This window comes from Mauremys reevesii, linkage group 1 (assembly GCF_016161935.1).
Source record: "Mauremys reevesii isolate NIE-2019 linkage group 1, ASM1616193v1, whole genome shotgun sequence".
NCBI lineage: Eukaryota > Metazoa > Chordata > Testudines > Geoemydidae > Mauremys > Mauremys reevesii.
This window is the reverse complement of record NC_052623.1, coordinates 157560785-157580355: the sequence shown is the minus strand read 5'-3', so window position 1 is coordinate 157580355 and position 19571 is coordinate 157560785. Positions and strand designations below refer to the sequence as shown.

Below are 19571 nucleotides of genomic sequence, written 5' to 3'. Positions count from 1 at the left end.
GTGTCCTGTCTTAAAATTGCAAGTCTGACTGAACCATGGGTGCTGGAAGGACTGAAAAAGTGAGGAGGAAACATGGGGTAGAAATGCCACTCAAATTTGGCATGGCCATCCCTCTATCATGATAACAGAGGAGGGGATGCCGCCATTACTGCACCCATCTCCAGTCAGGAGACAAAAGGGGTTGGTGGAGCCCCTGAGCCCTTGCTGAGGTCAGGTTCTCTAAAGTGTGTGTGTGGGGGGGAGCATGGTACCCCTTGTTTAAAGGGGGAGGATGGTAATAGCACCTGTGGACTGAATATATTTTACATAAATTAAAAACATAAGTGATCTCTCTCTTGCCATCCATCTCCACCTTCTGACAGAGACTAGGGACACCATTCCTTACCCATCCTGGCTAACAGCCATTAATAGACTTGACCTCCATGAATTTATCTAGTTCTCTTTTAAACCCTGTTATAGTCCTAGCCTTCACAATCTCCTCAGGCAAGGAGTTCCACAGGTTAACTATGCACCATGTGAAGAAGAACTTCCTTTTATTTGTTTTAAACCTGCTGCCCATTAATTTCATTTTGTGGCCCCTAATTCTTATATTATGGGAATAAGTAAATAACTTTTCCTTATTCACTTCTCCACACCACTCATGATTTTATATACCTCTATCATATCCCCCCTTAGTCTTCTCTTTTCCAAGCTGAAGAGTCCTAGCCTCTTTAATCTTTCCTCGTTTGGGACCCTCTCCAAACCCCTAATCATTTTAGTTGCTCTTTTCTGAACCTTTTCTAGTGCTAGAATATCTTTTTTGAGATGAGGAGACCACATATGTACACAGTATTCGAGATGTGGGCGTACCATGGATTTATATAAGGGCAATACTATATTTTCAGTCTTATTCTCTATCCCCTTTTTGATGATTCCTAACATTCTGTTTGCTTTTTTGACTGCCTCTGCACACTGCGTGGACATCTTCAGAGAACTATCCACGATGACTCCAAGATCTTTTTCCTGACTCGTAACTAAATTAGCCCCCATCATATTGTATGTATAGTTGGGGTTATTTTTTCCAATGTGCATTACTTTACATTTATCCACATTAAATTTCATTTGCCATTTTGTTGCCCAATCACTTAGTTTTGTGAGATCTTTTTGAAGTTCTTCACAATCTGCTTTGGTCTTAACTATCTTAAGCAGTTTAGTATCATCTGCAAACTTTGCCACTTCACTGTTTACCCCTTTCTCCAGATCATTTATGAATAAGTTGAATAGGATTGGTCCTAGGACTGACCTTTGGGGAACACCACTAGTTACCCCTCTCCATTCTGAGAATTTACCATTAATTCCTACCCTTTGTTCCCTGTCTTTTAACCAGTTCTCAATCCGTGAAAGAATCTTCCCTCTTATCCCATGACAACTTAATTTACGTAAGAGCCTTTGGTGAGGGACATTGCCAAAGGCTTTCTGGAAATCTAAGTACACTTTGTCCACTGGATCCCCTCTGTCCATGTTTGTTGACCCCTTCAAAGAACTCTAATAGATTAGTAAGACATGATTTCCCTTTACAGAAACCATGTTGACTTTTGCCCCACAATTTATTTTCTTCTATGTGTCTGACAATTTTATTCTTTACTATTATTTCAACTAATTTGCCCAGTACTGACGTTAGACTTACCGGTCTGTAATTGCCGGGATCACCTCTAGAGCCCTTTTTAAATATTGGCATTACATTAGCTATCTTCCAGTCACTGGGTACCAAAGCTGACTTAAAGTACCATAGTTAGTAGTTCCACAATTTCAAATTTGAGTTCTTTCAGAACTCTTGGGTGAATGCCATCTGGTCTCAGTGACTTGTTATAGTTAAGTTTATTAATTAATTCCAAAACCTCCTCTAGTGACACCTCAATCTGTGACAATTCCTCAGATTTGTCACCTACAAAGGATGGCTCAGGTTTGGGAATCTCCCTAACATCCTCAGCTGTGAAGACTGAAGCAAAGAATTCATTTAGTTTCTCCACAATGACTTTATTGTCTTTAAGTGCTCCTTTTGTATCTGGATCGTCCAGGGGCCCCACTGGTTGCTTAGCAGGCTTCCTGCTTCTGATGTACTTAAACATTTTATTACCTTTTGAGTTTTTGGCTAGCTGTTCTTCAAACTCCTTTTTGGCTTTTCTTATTACATTTTTACACTTAAAGAGAAAATCTTTGTTTCAATTGCCAATAAATCAAAATGGAAAAGCAATATCTACTACAGATAAATGCATACTGAACTACCAAAGAGGCACTTTAGACAGGACTCTTTTCACAAATGCCAGTACTTTTCAAAGTTTAACATTCTCATTAGCTGTGTGCAGAAAAGAAGATTTAAATCTTACCTTCACATAATGGATAAGACGCTCTGCTACATTGACTTTATACGTCTCAATACCCAGTTCCTTGGCCAATCGGAGGATTCGGTTTTGTGTAGGTCCTATATATGCTCCACCAACGTCTACATAGTTAACTTGCTTGTTCTGTTAAAAATTGCAAGAATTAGAAAGGCTAGAGGATGGCCTGCAACAGAAAGCTCTAGGAACTGGAAGGTGGTCTTAGATATTTCAAAATCTCTACAATGACCTCTGTCCTACACCCATTGTGGTCAACGACAAAACTCCAATGACTCAAGCAGGTGCAGGATCGAGTCCTTTAACAACAGAATTCAAGAGGCCCTATTGTCTCACTGTTAATTTCCTGCCACAGCAAAGAAAGTTAGTGCCTGATTCTCCACTGCGGTCCACATTATGTAGTTATTTACACTTGTGCAAAACTGGTGCAAAGTGAGTGTCAAACACTGCAAATTAGAATTCTCCATGCCTTAACACAGTCATGCCCAAATGTCAAGGAGTAGAACCAAGCACTGATGAGGAGGGTTATGAGAGACATAGAGGACTATTACACAGTGATGAACTGTGAGCTCATGGTAATGCTGTCATGACAGTTTGATAATTATTATTTTCAGTATTTCAATATAGTTTTCCCTATTGTCTTTTTAACCATTTGAGCTTCTTAGCATACGAGATGCAATGTTAAAATCTAAATAAATGGCCATTAAAAAAAATAACCTATCCCTACCTTTTCAGAATCCATATTGTACTGTGTTTCTGTACTGAAAAAGAGGCTCCCCCAATCCTTGCAGAAGGTTTCCTCTATTAATACTTACAATCTGAAAATCGATCTGTTAGCAAAGCTTGCCGTCTCTATCTAGATACTTACACGGCCCCTAGCTCTGTTGCATCTGAGCACCTCGCCGGGAGTATTTGAAAACAATAATCCCTTCTCCAGCACCATAGGACTGGGCTCAGAGGTGAAAGTAAGCCGGTACAGGCCGGTACGGAGGACCAGTAAGAAAAGGTGACTGGGCTGAGGGAGGGAGAAGCCTGCCCCCTGCATAAGAATAGTTTAAACTCAGCTGTTCCCTGAGTGGTTCAGCCCTCGGGGTTAGGAGTGGTTTCTGGCATCCTCACAGTAGCTGCGGGGAGTGGGGAGGGTGTGTTTGACCATGACAGGGGCAGTCCTTGTCTGCCCCGGGGATGAGGGGATCTCTCTCCAATAATAATATACACAACAAATACAAGCATTTGGCTGCACATCTTAAATCCAGAGCTAATAAAAGCAGGTGGAAGGGGAAAACTCACTGTCACATTGGTTTCTTATCTCCTCCCTCCCCCTCCTCCAGCCAGGCTGCAGACAAGGCTCTGCATTCCCCCCCCCTCCCCTAAGCAGGGGTTCTCCTCTAGGCTTTAGCTTGCAGTAGGGACACTGGCTGAGATGCCTGCTGCTGCTGCCTGCATAAGAACAGTTTAAACTCAGCTGTTCCCTGCGCAGTTCAGCCCCCAGGGTTAGAAGCCGTTTCTGGCACCCTTGTTAATTTCACTCCCAGTTGTTGTTGTTGGGGTGGGGGGGAGAGGGTGTGTGTGACCATGGCAGGGGCAGTTCTTTTCTGCCCCCAGGATGAGGGGATCTCCTGTACAAAAAAAACACAATCAAAATCAGGAACCATTTCCAAGTTCAAATCTATCCCATTCCCTCCCCAGCAGAGGATCATGGTTGTGATGTCCAAACTGCTTGCAGATCCCTCTTTGAAATGTTGTTACTGAACCATGCAGGGAACAGCTGAGTTTAAACTGTTCTTATGCAGGAGGCAGGCTTCTCCCTCCCTCAGCCAGTCTCCCTGCTGCAAGCTAGAGGGAAGCCCCTGCAGCTGCTGCTCAGTGCCAGGCAGGGAGAAAGCACGGAGCCTAGGGTCCGCAGCCTGGCTGGAGGAGGAGGGAAGACACAGAGAAAAATGTGACAGTGAGTTTTCACTTTTTCAGGCTTATTCCAATAGTAAAAAGTTTTATTACAGACAGTATTGGTAGTAGTAATAGTAACTTTATTTTCTCTATGTCATGCAATGGGAGGGATCCATGAAATACGTAGGAGAGGCGGGTTGCTTGCGATTGGACCATATGGGTAAGAAATGTAAATTACTTTCACCCCTGCCCAAACCCCAGGACTCCTAGCTGCCTCTGCAGCTGGTAGCTCTGGGGGTGATTTAAAGGGCCCAGCCCCTAGCTTCAGCTGAATCCCTGAGCCCTTTAAATCCTGATTTAAAAGTCCAGCGATTTAAAGGCCCCACCTCTTCTGATAGAGGCCACGCCTCTTCCAGTTGAGGCCTCTCCCCCTCCGCAGGACTCTGGAGTACCAGCAAGTCCATTAAGTTACTTTCACCCCTGACTGGACTATAATACAGTGTGAACATGTAACACTGCTGCATTAGTGCCTGGCAGTGAAGGAGCTCCAGGCAGAACTTTGCACATCATCAGATACTTTTTGCTTTCTTCCCAAGTGTAAGAGACACATACTTTTGTTAGCAGGCAATTTCCCAAGACAATAATTCTGTTCGATTTTGTTTATAGCAAGTGTTTTAAATCAAGTATTTTTAATGTCATAGAAGGATGTAGTTTATATGCTGGGGTTTCTAGTACAATGGTTGCTATTGAATACTAATATTTATCCCCAGTTACCACACAGCAGTGGCTGACATACTTAAGCATCTCTCTATATTTAGATTGAGAAATAGCTGCAATTTTTGTACATCGCAGTGTGGTATCTCAGGTAAATGCTTATTTTGTTAATGGCAACCAGTGTAGTTGGGAAACAAAGTACAGTACGTTTCTGTAATAGTTTTGTTCCAGACAACCTTACAGGGAAATGGCATTAAAAGAAAGCTCTGAGCTTTAATGAAGAGCCTTATGTCACATTAAAATTCAAGAGCCTTGATTGATTCTTGTCACAGATCTGTGAAAGTTTACATCTTCTAGTGGATTGTACCCATGTAGAAAGAGTGCCCATTTGTCCTAAAACAATACCTTTGATTCTTCCAAACATACATCTTTCTACAATATGATCCTGGCTGCGTACGGCATCTATAGGAACCCTGTATTTTCTGACATCATAACAATACCCAATGAGAACTAGCTATTATTGTATTGGCCTGGCAACTTCCTTCCACTGACACATGTATATAAAGGAATAATGATTTGTACTCTCCTCTGCAATGGACAGAAGTCTAACTTGTATGTGAAGGAGGAAGGGAATATTTTCAAATTCAGGTGTCTGATATATGTTAAGCACATTGGCAACCACTGTACATACCACGTAATCAAAATGGGATGTAGTTTTTAAATAAGCAACCTCTACATTTATACCCATTTTAAAGATCCACATTATTCAGAACCTCTTCCCATCCTTAGCCCATTTCTTGGCAATGGCAGAAGTGGCACTAAGTGTTACTGCTGTCAAAAAGCACTTACCCTAACTGTGTAAGTCCTTCCTCCAACTCTGTTACGGGCCTCTAGAACCACAACAGTAAGCCCAGATTCAGCCAGCAGCTTTGCTGCTGACAGACCTATAGGAAAAAGAGACACTATCATTTTAAAGTATAAGACCTATACAGAACAAGAAGAGCTTTTTAAAAACAACAAAACTGTGTGGTCAGAACTTTCCATACTGTCTCTAGAAGCCTTGAAAAGGCCTGCAAGCTTTAGGACCCTATTAAATGTGAAATGCATTTTCACTACAGAATCATCTGCTTAACATTAACTTTGAGTGCTCTGTGTAAAAAACACTGGGAGAGAGAAAATCCCAAAAACTCAAGCTTCATTCTCCAAGGTTTTAAAAACTTATTAAGAGTTTAGACAACAAAATATCAGCTATTCAGTGCAGGTACTGTTTCCTTCTATGTGTTTGTGCAGTGCCTAAAGAGACAGGCCCCCAGTGTTGGTTGTAGCCACTAGGTGCTACAAATAATATATGATAATGATATATATAGAATGACATCTCAGGAAAGCAGCCTTTCCTATTTCTTCTCTCTCCCATCAACTCTCTGTCTCACTCCCAGCCACTACCTCCCGTCCACAGTCAGAAGTAAACAGTATATTTGATGTAGGGATTTATTTTAATGCAGCAGGTTTTGGCCATGGCAATCGAATTGGCTGTATGTGGATGCTTTGCAAGATCAATTATTTTCTCTTCCAGATGATCTAATTATGAGAGCACATGATGGAGATCAGAGACACAGAAAAACCAATAGAATAGCAATCCTCTTTCTTTTATGAACATGAACCAAGATGGTAAAAAACAATCACAAGTTTGTCAAACCAGATTATCCCATTGTTCCTTAGGCCAATTTGGCATACAGCTTTGTATCAGAAAGACAGTCTTAGCTTTCCAATAAGATACCCTGCAGTAAGGAACAGTAATTTAATATTCATGCTGATCATATTCCTTAGAGATGTGATTAAAAAAACACTGCTTTTACACACACACACACCCCTACCTCAGAAGGCCAGATCATACATCATTCAGGCTGTGGACAGCATAACTGTGTGTTTGCATTTGTTCTGAAGACAAAATGGAGTAATCCCTATAGCCCTTGTGCAGATGATCCTTTATTACATAGGTAGGAAAAATATTCATAAGGAAAAAAAATATCAATCATTCTCAGAAACTGAGAAAGTTAAAATGCCCTGTTGTTGTATATATGAAATATGAGATTGCTACAATTTCTTTCTTTCATAAGAATTGTTGGATTACTAGCAGATCACAGGGTGCAGTTAATTCTTCCATTCTCTTTCTATTCAATACTTAAAAATTTTCAAAGTAAGACATATGCCAGAGCAACAAACATCTTCCAGACCTATCTCTTTCTCTCAACATTTGATTTTTTTTATAAACCATGCACAGCTTTTCTGCATGTCAGAGATTCCAAAGAACATTTTCATTTTATTAGGAGCTCCATATTTTAAGTGCCAAACGCTTTCTTCCTCCCCAACAGAGATACAGAAAATACAGTGTAGTGTTGGAAACATAAACTGAATCTTCCTCTGTGTAAATATTTTTTGTATCAAGGGAGAGCTGTTCAGTTAAATTGATAATGGCTTCTGGGTTATCAGAAGTGGATTTTTTACATTCATGAAAGGAAGAGGGAATTAACCTACACACGATATTAAAAAAATAAAAAAAAAGTATCAATAATTCTTTTTTTTGGAGATTTAACCTGTAGTCATAGTTCTGAGAAGAAAAAAAAAAGTGTACTGTGTTCTTATGTTACTCTATGACATAATAGTACTCAAACACTTTGGCCTTGGTATTTGAAGTTCTGTGCACCCATCATGTACCTAAAAGTTGTAATAGTTACACATTTATGCCTACAAAGACTTGAAATATTAGGACTTTCTATGTGGTTATGTGGTATGTGCAGGATAAAAGCAATGGCTAGTTAGGAAGAATTATAGTTAGAGTGGGTTGGCTGCTGTAATTTTGTGGGCTAATTGTGTGACAGCATCAAATCAATATGGGGGAACAAATATTAACCCTCTGTTCAGCAGAGAAGATGGGTAAGTGTGGCTGAGGAACTGTAACTCATTTAATCTCGTTTAATGTTACGCCTTTGCGCTACAGTCTTACAAGTTACATATGTAAGTTTCACTATTTTTAAAGCATGTGTCAATGTATATTTGAGTCCATTAGATGGTTTCATGAGGCAGTATGGGCTGCCCTGCATCCACGTTTCATGGAAACAGTGACAAAGATGAGAGCTAGCTGGCTGAGACAAAATTCAGATAAAGCCAAAGCAATGCCAATAGGGCATGGGAAGAAGCTGGATAAACAGCAGAGTTTATAGCAGCAGCCAGGGGTTCCCCAAGAGTGGAGGAGGCCCCCGCTTGGCCCCTGACCAGAGCTGGAGATTTGGCCTGGCTGCCCCTTCATCATGACAGAGGGGTAGCCAGACGGCGCTACAACCCCGTGTGCAAGGTCACACCACCATTCAGATTTGACCTGGCTGCCCCTCCAACAGGACAGGGAGAAGGGGAGTAGCTGGGTGAAATTTGGGTGACACTGTGACCCCATGCACCTGCTTCCCTCCCCCCACCAAAAAAATCTTTGCAGTTCTTCTGGTGCCCATGGGCACTGGGCATCCCCAGTCCCCAGGGACAAGCTGAGCAGGTGACACTGGGAACCCCCAGTAACAGGAGGGTGGGGTGACTAGATATGAGCTTTTGGTGTTTCATGGGGAAGCAGAAATAGGATGGGGTCTGGGGCTCCCAGAACTGCCTGGTCCCTGGTTATTCCTAGATTCAAAGGCCAGAAGGTACCGTTTGGATCATCTAGTTTTATCTCCTGTATAGCACAGGCCACAGAATGTCACCAAAATAATTCCTAGAGCAGATCTTTCAGAAAAACATCCAATCTTGGTGCTCTTCAGCCTGACCACCTCTCTGGGTAACAGCTCAGGACTAGTTGTGGAGTGGAGACAGAGAGGAGAGCTCAGACGTGATGTGGGGGAAGAGCATGGGGTTGGGTGTGGGATGGGGAGATCCTGGGGCTGGATGCAATGGGGAAAGCTTGGAGCTGGGTAAGTGGCAGCGGGGGGAGGGAAAGTGTGCGCGCAGCTGGGTGCAGAGGAGAGTGTGGGTCTGGGTGCAAAGGTAGTGTGAGCGCTCAGGACTGGATATGGGGAGTAGTAGGTGCAGAGCTCAGGGCTGAGTGTGGGGAAAGCAGGGGAGGGAATGTTTGAGGCTGGGAGCTTGTGGCTGAGTGCAGGGGAGAGAGCTTGTGTCTGAGTGCAGGACAGAGGATAGAGAGCTTTGGGCCTCCTACTTAAGAAAATTCTGGTGGCACCCCTGGTAGCAGACATGATTGCATAGGGCTATGCCCATCTTTGGTTACTGAGATTCACAAACGAGGGATTTTTGGATGTCCAGCAGTTTCTGGACATTCAAGTAGCAGCGGTTGCCAAGAGTCCTTTATATTATTGGTGCTGGACTACTAGGTTGCATCCTTTCCTTTTGGGTTTGGGTAGCCCTGCCGTTGTCACCTAGAGGTGAGCCAAACACCTCTAAGGAGTTCCATACTGCTTCCATGTTCTCTTTTTCAAGTTAGTCGGAGACAATCCCATCCCACCTTCTCCTTCCACTCCCCAGTCCTGCAGCATGCCTCAGTCAGACAGCTGGCAGAAACTGGGCAAGGGCCAGAGACCCTCTGGGTCAGGGCTGGCTCACTGATGATGGGCAGAGGGCCCACCGGTGGAACAGAGACAATGCCAAGAATTTCAAGTTTACAAATATTTAACACCTAATGAGAGAGTGAGCAGAGACGACTGGTTTAAGCTCCCTCTTGAAGTTGGGGTGAAGATCATTCATGTCATGTAAACAAGGGTGCAACCCAAGGTTTCCTAAGGAGGGAATTCAGGTTATCTGCCAAGTAGCAGAAGTCAACACAAAAAGGTGTACAGGGGTGGGCAGTGCCCCAGGGGAGCTGAGTCCCAGAAGAAAGAGAAGGCTGGGGGGCAGGGGGCAGAGAGAGAGACATGGGGAGGCAAGGGTGGGGGAGGGTGCTGGAGTGCAGTGGGGGAAAACTGGGAGACATTAGGGGCAGTGGGAGGAGTCCCAGGGGAGCAGGTGGTGACTCCCCATAGGGGCTGCGCCATTCTCACCTCTCCACTACTTGTGCCCAGCTCCTGCTGCCTGTGGGGGGTGCCGCTATTCAGGAGGACCTGCTGTCTAGCTCCCAGCATCACCTGGCTCTGGCTCTGCCCTGGCTCCTGGTGGCTCCAAGCCCTGAACTCCGCACTGCACTGATCCACTGTCGAGCACTCCCACCCAGGCCTGGCACTTGCCAACTCAGAGGAAGCGCCCCCTCTCTGTTCAGGCCTAGCACTACTATTGGGCACTGGCACTGGGACTCCCAGGCAGCGGCCTATTGGGGAGGAGGTTGCTCTGGCCCCATCCCTTTATAGTCCCATGTTTGCCCTTCTCTGGGCTTGTGCCTCAGAAGCTCAGGGAGCAAAAGGCACCCCCAGCTGCAGAGCTCAGGGCGCAGAGTGCACAGGAATACATAGTGTCTATGGCCAATGTTGGGGGATCTGGGCACTCTGCCTTCCCCTCCCCCTTCATTGTGCCTTTGCATATAACCACAGCATGGGAAATAAAGAGGAATATCCTACAACTTCAAGCAGCAGATTGGTGGATGATTGCCTTCCTGAATGGATCAAAAATAGACACCCCCCCACCCCGCATTTGCACTTCTCCTCTTCTGCCCATTTCTTTCTCTTCCCCTCTCCATTGACATATACTATAGAGCAGTGGTCCCCAACGCAATGCCTGGGGGCGCCATGGTGCCTGCCGGAGCACCTATGTGCGCCCACCTACTGCGCCCCGCCGCTGAGGAGCACAGCCGATGGACAAGCAGCTGCCAAAATGCCATTGAGAAGCGGCAACATCGAGAAGCGTTGCCGCCGAAATGCTGCTGCTTCTCAGTGGCGACACCTCTTGATGACACTGCTTCTCAGCAGCATTTTGGACGCTTCTTGGCATTGCCACTTGGCAGCATTTTGGGGGCTGCTTGTCCAGTGGCTGTACTCCTCGGTGGCACTTCGGCGGCTAGTCGTCCAGCGCCCGCCCACACTGAAAGGTTGGGGACCACTGCTATAGAGCTATACGTTCTCAGCTTAGGGCCCCATGTCTGTGCATGGAGGGGAAATGAATTCTCCCTCTGCAGCCTGCCCCTCTCTTCCCACACTCTACTCTGAGCACAGTATAGTTAGAAACCAATTGGGCTTCTCTAGCTTTTTCCCAACATGCAGAGGAAAGCGGCAAAAGTGAATACAGCCTCAGTGTTAATTTCAGACAGTTTAAAGAGACATGGTTTCTTTTCACAATGTGCAATGGACCTATAAAGAAAAGAAAAGCAATCCCCTTTTAAAATATAAGTGTCCTGGGATCTCACCCCTACTTTGAGCTTGTGGGTTCAAAGATGGGGACCCGCATGAATTCTGCCCCCCACCCTAACCTTTAGGGTAGGTTTCCTTCTCGCTGCCACCACCCGATTATTCGGTGAATCGGGACACCCCTCTGTTCCCCCCTGTCTCCCTTCAAAGACACTCCCTGGGAACACAGATCCACTCACAGAGGAGGAACCTTCCCCCTCCCTTCTCTTCCCTCTCTCCAGCCTGCTCTGAAGAGAGATACCTGGATTCAAACGCCTTGAATCTCTACACACAGGGAAGCAGCCCACTTCCCCCTCCCCTTCCCCTGAATTTCCCCAAGGGAAGGAATTAACCAAGTCCAAAGAAAAGAAAAGAATTTATTAAGAGAACAAAAAGAAAATACAGAATCTCTATGAGCCCAAGCTGGACACTCATAGGGTATAACCTTATCAATCTTTGGAGAGAATTCCCCCTCCCCCCTTTCTCAGTCAAAGCAAAATCAGCAAACAGGAATAAAGCATTTCCTTTAGCAAACACCCAATTGCAAATATAGAAATCAAATCATAAGACTAATTCACCTTTCTAATTAATACTCACTATTAATTAGTAGAAACTACTCCAGGAGAACTTGGAGACATGACTGTCTCTCTTAGATTCAAAAAGAGTTCTAACAAAGAATCCAGACAAAGGCTTCCCTCCACAGAGATTTGAAATTATCTCGTCTGGTCTCTTGAACTCCAAACGGCCAAAGACAAAGACCCCCCCCAAACAGAGAGAAAAAGTTCCCTCCTAGGAGTTTCAAATTCTCTTTCCTGATTGGTCCTCAGGTCAGGTGCCCACCAGGTACTATGCTTTAACCCTTTACTAACTATTCATGACACGCCCCCCAAATCGTCACAGTGGGATCCACTGGCGGCGATTTCCTCCTAGAACTGTAAAATAAACAGATAAACAAAACACATGCACTATTACATATACTACTAAGTATGTAAACAACAAAATATTTGACACTGAAGAACACTTTTTATGCATTTGCCCGGACATACTTGGCAACGTCCTTGCCCATCCTCCCAGTGGAAGGACTTCCCCAACCTGTCTTTGGTTGTGTTCACCCCAGAATGACCACTGGGATGTCATGGCCCAAGCTTAAGAGCTTGTACCGGTACTTAGTTGGAACTACCAACTGTTTTTGAGGATTGTGGCCTTTCTGGTGTCCACCAGAAAGAATGTCCTTATATAAAAGTCCTTGTTTTACAACAAACTAGGATTGATTAGAAGAGCTGAGAGGCGGTGGGTTGCTTCGTGCCGCCACCCAAGCTGTCTTAAGGCTGTCATCGGCTTCCTGCTCAGTCTGGAACTGTTTCCTTGAAGCTGGAGACACCAGTTCCTCCGTAGACTGTGGACTTGGGCTTGGTCCCTCTGGAAGCGATGTAGGTGATGAGGTTGTTTTCGTTGACTGTGGACCGCTCTCCGCTGGTGCACAAGGTGATATTTCAGGCTCTGGCTGAGCCTCTTGGGTAGAGTTGTCTGCTGCTTGTGCCAGTTTAGGCCCGTTGGCGCCCCCTGGCGGTGGAGTTGTAAGCGATGGCGTCAGTGCTGGCGCTGGTTTTGCCGCTGGTTGCTTTTCCAGTTCCGGTCCTGGATGTACTATGGCTGCTGTAGTTGTTGGCATGGGATCCGGTTTTACCACCTCTGTCTGGGTCTTTGGTGGATGGCTCAGGAACAGGGATGGGAGTGCCTGCTTGTTTGGCCTGGCCGCGGGTGACCACTCCCCCCCTCTTGGCCAGCTGCACATGGTTGGCCAAGTCTTCCCCCAGTAGCATGGGGATGGAATAATTGTCATAGACAGCAAAAGTCCACTTTCCTGACCAGTCCTTGTACTGGTCTTCAGGGATGCTGTACCCATGGCAGGTCCTTTTAAAATTTTTTGAAGAAGGCCTCAGTGTCCTCACCTGCCATGTAGGTGGGAAATTTCTTGGGATGGGGAACAGTGCCTTCTGGTGTTGGCCACACCCCTCTGCAGTCAGTGAATTTTATGTGTGGCTTGCTGGTGTTGCTTTTTGGTGCTGGCCACACCCCTCTGCAGTCAGTGAACTGGTTTCTCCAATTCCTAACCCTTTCTATTTCCGAAGAGACTGAATAGAAAAGAAACAAAAACTTTGTATTTGCATTTGTGTAGCTGCTGTTTGCTGATATACTGAGAAGACCAAAAAAAACTGGTTTGTCCTGTTTCTAGCACTTGCTAAGTACCTCACAGTGGGGGTCCTTTCTAACAAGCCTCCTAGAAAAACTTGCACCTCTTTCCTAGCTGTTTTTAAGCGGACAGAAAGAAAAAAGAAAGAAAAGGATTTTTTTTCTTCTTAACACAGCCCGTTAGAAAACCTTATTTCCCCCAGCTAAACCCAGCTGTAAATCTGTTTCCAAAAAAAAAAAAATCTCCCCCTCCTGGCTTCCAAGAAGGTGGAAAAACCTGTTTTGCCACTGTCTTTTGCAAATTGCTAAGTACCCTCTCCGTATGGGGTCTCCTATAACAAAGCCTGGTTAGAAAAACTAATTCCCTCCAGCCAACCTGGCTGAAACTGCTTCTAACAATACCAGTTAGAAAAGAAGAAGAGAATAGCTCCCTTCAGCCTAGCCCAGCTGAAAAAAACTGCTTTTAACAATGGGTTCGAAACTCCGCTGCCACCATGTCCTGGGATCTCACCCCCACTTTGAGCTTGTGGGTTCAAAGATGGGGACCCGCATGTATTCTGCCACCATGTCATAGGGTCTCACCCCCACTTTGAGCTTGTGGGTTCAAAGATGGGGACCCGCATGAATTCTGCCCCCCACCCTAACCTTTAGGGTAGGTTTCCTTCTCGCTGCCACCACCCGATTATTCGGTGAATCGGGACACCCCTCTGTTCCCCCGTCTCCCTTCAAAGACACTCCCTGGGAACACAGATCCACTCACAGAGGAGGAACCTTCCCCCTCCCTTCTCTTCCCTCTCTCCAGCCTGCTCCGAAGAGAGATACCTGGATTCAAACGCCTTGAATCTCTACACACAGGGAAGCAGCCCACTTCCCCCTCCCCTTCCCCTGAATTTCCCCAAGGGAAGGAATTAACCAAGTCCAAAGAAAAGAAAAGAATTTATTAAGAGAACAAAAAGAAAATACAGAATCTCTATGAGCCCAAGCTGGACACTCATAGGGTATAACCTTATCAATCTTTGGAGAGAATTCCCCCTCCCCCCTTTCTCAGTCAAAGCAAAATCAGCAAACAGGAATAAAGCATTTCCTTTAGCAAACACCCAATTGCAAATATAGAAATCAAATCATAAGACTAATTCGCCTTTCTAATTAATACTCACTATTAATTAGTAGAAACTACTCCAGGAGAACTTGGAGACATGACTGTCTCTCTTAGATTCAAAAAGAGTTCTAACAAAGAATCCAGACAAAGGCTTCCCTCCACAGAGATTCGAAATTATCTCATCTGGTCTCTTGAACTCCAAACGGCCAAAGACAAAGACCCCCCCAAACAGAGAGAAAAAGTTCCCTCCTAGGAGTTTCAAATTCTCTTCCCTGATTGGTCCTCAGGTCAGGTGCCCACTAGGTACTATGCTTTAACCCTTTACTAACTATTCATGACAATAAGTCAGGGAGAAGACAGCAAAATGTTAAACCCAGCTCCTTAGGTCAGCTCCCGGTGCAAATCTGGGATGCATTAGACAAGAGCATTATGTAATTCTGCCTTAAACACTCTACAATATTAGGAAGCATGCTTTTTTTTATTTATGGGGATAAAAAGGGATTGAAAAATTTCCCTCTATCTATGGGACGGCGATTCTGGGCCCGGGAAACAAGCACGGACTGGTGGGACCGCATAGTGCTGCAGGTCTGGGATGAATCACAGTGGCTGCAAAACTTCAGGATGCGTAAGGGCACTTTCCTTGAACTCTGTGACTTGCTGTCCCCTACCCTGAAGCGCCAGGACACCCGGATGCGAGCAGCCCTGAGTGTGCTCTCAAAGGTAGTGACCCTGGGAAACGTCCAGGTCATCATAGATGGCTTCGCCGCGATGGGATTCCCAAACTGCGGTGGGGCTATAGATGGGACTCACATCCCTATCCTGGGACCGGCCCACCAAGCCAGCCAGTATATTAACCGAAAGGGCTACTTTTCAATGGTGCTGCAAGCAGTGGTGGACCATAGGGGACGTTTTACTAACATCAACGTCGGGTGGCCGGGCAAGGTTCATGACGCGCGTGTTTTCAGGAACTCTGGTCTGTTTAGATGCCTGCAGGAAGGTAGTTTCTTCCCGGACCACAAAATAAGTGTTGGGGATGTGGAGATGCCTATAGTGATCCTCGGGGACCCAGCCTACCCGCTAATGCCCTGGCTCATGAAGCCCTATACAGGTGCCTTGGACAGTGACAAGGAACTCTTCAACTACCGGCTGAGCAAGTGCAGAATGGTGGTGGAGTGTGCTTTCGGACGTCTCAAGGGGAGATGGAGGAGCTTACTGACTCGCTCGGATCTCAGCGAAAGCAATATCCCCATTGTTATTGCTGCTTCCTGTGTGCTCCACAATCTCTGTGAGAGCAAGGGGGAGACCTTTATGGCGGGATGGGAGGTTGAGGCAAATCGCCTGGCTGCTGATTACACTCAGCCAGACACCTGTGCAATTAGAAGAGCCCAGCGGGAAGCGCTGTGCATCCGGGAGGCTTTGAAAGCTAGGTTCCTCAGCAAGCAGGGTAACCTGTGACTGTTCAGTTTCTTTACAGAGAAGCTGAACCTGCCCCTGCTTCAGTTACTGTTGACTTTCGTCTGCGGTGACATACCCCCGTTCACCACGTTTCCCCCCTTCCAACACATGTTTAAAAATAAAGTTAATGGAATATTTTTAATTAGCAACGTTTTCTTTACTAATGAATTCGCGTTAAAGGGTTGAAACAGGGCCGCAGACTGTGGTGGGTAGGGTGTGCAGTGATGTACAGACCGCTTCTACACTCTAGGAATGACAGGCTCCTGCCCCTAGAGCGGTCTGCACTGCCGGACTGGTTGTTTCAACGGAGACTGCCATCCCTCCTTTTCGGGACTCTGTGTGCGGGGGCTATGTGGTCTTGTGGCGGGAGAGGACTGTGGGCAGGACATTTACAGGTGGGTGTGAAGGAAGGGGTGAGGGGTGCAGGCTCTGGGCTGGGGGCGTAGGAAGGTGTGAGGGGTGTGTGGGAAGGGGGAGGAGGTGTAGGGGGATGAGGGCTCTGGCTGGGGCTGAGGGTTTGGGGCATTGGAGAGGCTCAGGGCTATGGTGGAAGGGCAGGGTAAGGGCAGCCTGCCTTGCCATTTGTGTATGGCAGGCGCTAGGACCCTGGGGCACCAGACAGCATTTCTGCGGGGAGCCGCTCTACTGTCAGGCAGGTACGGAGCGCGGCGGGGCGGGGGGGAGACCCGTGGGGGCCAGGGCCCGATCCAGGCAGGAGCGGGGGAGAGACCCAGCTCCAAATAAAGCTGGAGCAGGACACCTTCCGCCTATGCACAGAACATGAAAAACACCTCCCAGACTGACCAGGGTGCCTAGTGACTGCACTATGTGTGTGAGACCTGCTGTAGATCCTGCCCCTTGTATGTATCCAGCTAATGGTGACCATCCTATGCAATTACCAAACCCCTCCCCGCCCCTTCACACAAAAAGTCTTCTGTAAAGAAACATGACGGAAACAGTAATGAACAGCAAACTATTTTTAATAATCAACTACACAGTGAGGGAACGAAACTGGGATTTGGGCTTGGGTGATCCAGGAAGGGAAGGACTTCTCAAAATTTAGCGAATGAGAGCTTTTTGGTACTTGAGCACTCTGCTGGGGTGGAGTGACAGTTTTCATGGCCCCTGGCGCACCTCCTTCTTGCTATTTTGGGTGAGGGGGGTATGGGACTTTGTGGCGGGGGAGGGCGGTTGCAGATACACTGCAGGGGGGCTCTGTCCTCCTGCCTGCGGTCCTGCAGAACATCCACAAGGCGCCTGAGTGTGTCCGTTTGCTCCCTCATTAGTCCAAGCAGTGTTTGAGTCGCCTGCTGGTCCTCCAGACGCCATCTGTCCTCCCATTCGCTGTGTGGGCGCTGCTGCTGAGAGAGGTTCTCCCTCCACTGGCTCTGCTGGGCCGCCTCGGCTTGGGAGCAGCCCATAAGTTCTGCGAACATCTCGTCCCGTGTCTTTTTCTTGCGCCGCTTAATCTGCGCCAGCCTCTCTGAGGGGCATGCTGGAGCAGGTCGGGGTACAGGTGCAGCTGTGTGATGGGAAAAAGGGATTGACTTCCTTATAAAGATACATTTCCGCAAAGAGGAAACATAGTCTAGTCAGTCTCTGTGAACAAGACCATGCACAGCACTCACTCAGGGAAAGTTTGAATTTTCGGAATTCGCTTTCATTGCCTGGGGGATTGCACTGCAGACCAGACAGGCGGGGCGGGACAGCAGAATCTGTGGAGCAGCCAGGCATGGTAAGCCAAAAACTTTTGGCTGCTTAAAAGTCAATGTATACCACTGTCCTCTTGCTACAGGCAATCCTGAAAACAAACTCTGCCCCTGTTGCACCCCCTCGCGTCTGTTCCCTGGGAAAGATCCCTGTATAATGCCACTCTGCAGCCTCCACCACGTGGCTGTAAAGTGACACTCATTGTTATGCAAAGGAACAGTGAAGCACTCCCAATACTAATAGTACACAAATTACTGTAATTAAATGCAGGAGTCTCGGAGCGAGATCACCCTGAGGAGGGTCACTGAGGCAGATAGAGAGCACATGCTGCATGAAAGCCAGCACAAACCAGGGGCCTATGCGGCCATGCTCGTGGAGGCAATGCTCCCGGAGTACCTGATGATAGCCTGGCGCGGAAAAGTGTCCTACCACGGAGCACCCAATAAGGCAGCTCTCCCCAGGAACCTCATGCGGAGGCTTTTCGATTACCTGCAGGAGAGCTTCTCAGAAATCTCCCAAGAGGATTTCTGTTCCATCCCCATATATATTGACCTTCTTTTCGCATAGTTAATATTCCTGTTCTGTTAGAAATTTTTTTTGCATGTTTAAAGCACTTACCGACTGATCCTTCCCCTGATTCAGGGTCCGGGGTAACGGCTGGGGAGGGTTGGTAGGGGATCTCAGTGAGGGTGATGAAGAGATCCTGGCTGTCGGGGAAATCAGCGTTGTAAGCGCTGTCGACTGCCTCGTCCTCCTCATCTTCCCCGTCCGCGAACATCTCCGAGGAACAGTCCGTCGACAGTATCCCATCCTCAGAGTCCACGCACACTGGTGCGGCAGTGGTGGCAGACCCACCAAGAATGGCATGCAGTGCCTCGTAGAACCGCCATGTCTGGGGCTGGGCTCCGGAGCGTCCGTTTTCCGCTCTGAGTTTTTGGTAGCCTTGTCTCAGCTCCTTGACTTTCACGCGGCACTGCGTTGTATCCCGGCTGTATCCTCTGAGTGCCATGGCTTTGGAGACCTTCTCGTAGGTCTTTGCATTCCGTTTGTTGGAGCACAGCTCCAAAAGCACAGACTCATCGCCCCACACAGCAATGAGATCCAAGACTTCCTGGTCAGTCCATGCTGGGGCCCTCTTTCTAGTCTGAGATTGCATGGACTCCTCTGCTGGAGAGCTCTGCATCGCTGCCAGTGCTGCTGAGCTCGCCACGACGTCCACACAGGAAATGAGATTCAAACTGGCCAGACAGGAAAAGGAATTCAAATTTCCACGGGGCTTTTCCTGTGTGGCTCGTCAGAGCATCCAAGCTCGGACTGCTGTCCAGAGCATCAACAGAGTGGTGCACTGTGGGATAGTTCCCGGAGCTACTAAGGTCGATTTGCATCCACACCTAGCCTAATTTGACATGGCCATGTCGAATTTAGCGCTACTCCCCTCGTCGGGGAGGAGTACAGAATTCGAACTAAAGAGCCCTCTATGTCGAATTAAATGGCTTCCTGGTGTGGACGGGTGCACGGTTAATTCGAATTAACGCTGCTAAATTCGAATTAAAGTCCTAGTGTGGACCAGGCCTAAGAAAGGGATCTCAGAGACACAGATGTCTCCTTGAGCAGCCTGCTGCTAATACCCCTTAACTTGGCATAGCACACTCTGCACTAGAGACCTTTGGGGTGCCGTGCTTGGCTCTGTATGTAAATTCTGTGTAATCTGGCCCATTATGAAAACCCAGCAAGACAGGGTGCAGAATAGGGCAATGGAACACACTGTTTCAGAGTCTGATTCTCCAAGCCTTACTCATGCTGAGTAGCATCTTCCCTGCACACAAACAGCCT

At 46.9% G+C, this 19571-nt stretch overlaps 1 protein-coding gene across 1 annotated transcript in view; it reads right to left on the bottom strand.

Annotated features, from left to right (window-relative positions):
* Window positions 1-19571, bottom strand: part of LOC120389361 (amine oxidase [flavin-containing] A-like) — a 60050-nt gene that overhangs the window by 29453 nt on the left and 11026 nt on the right. Inside the window, exons 2-3 of the mRNA XM_039511888.1 lie at window positions 5826-5920; window positions 2367-2504 (exon numbers count right to left, since the gene is read on the bottom strand). Coding sequence (XP_039367822.1) covers window positions 2367-2504; window positions 5826-5920 — 233 coding nt within the window. The remainder of the gene's footprint in view (window positions 1-2366; window positions 2505-5825; window positions 5921-19571) is intronic.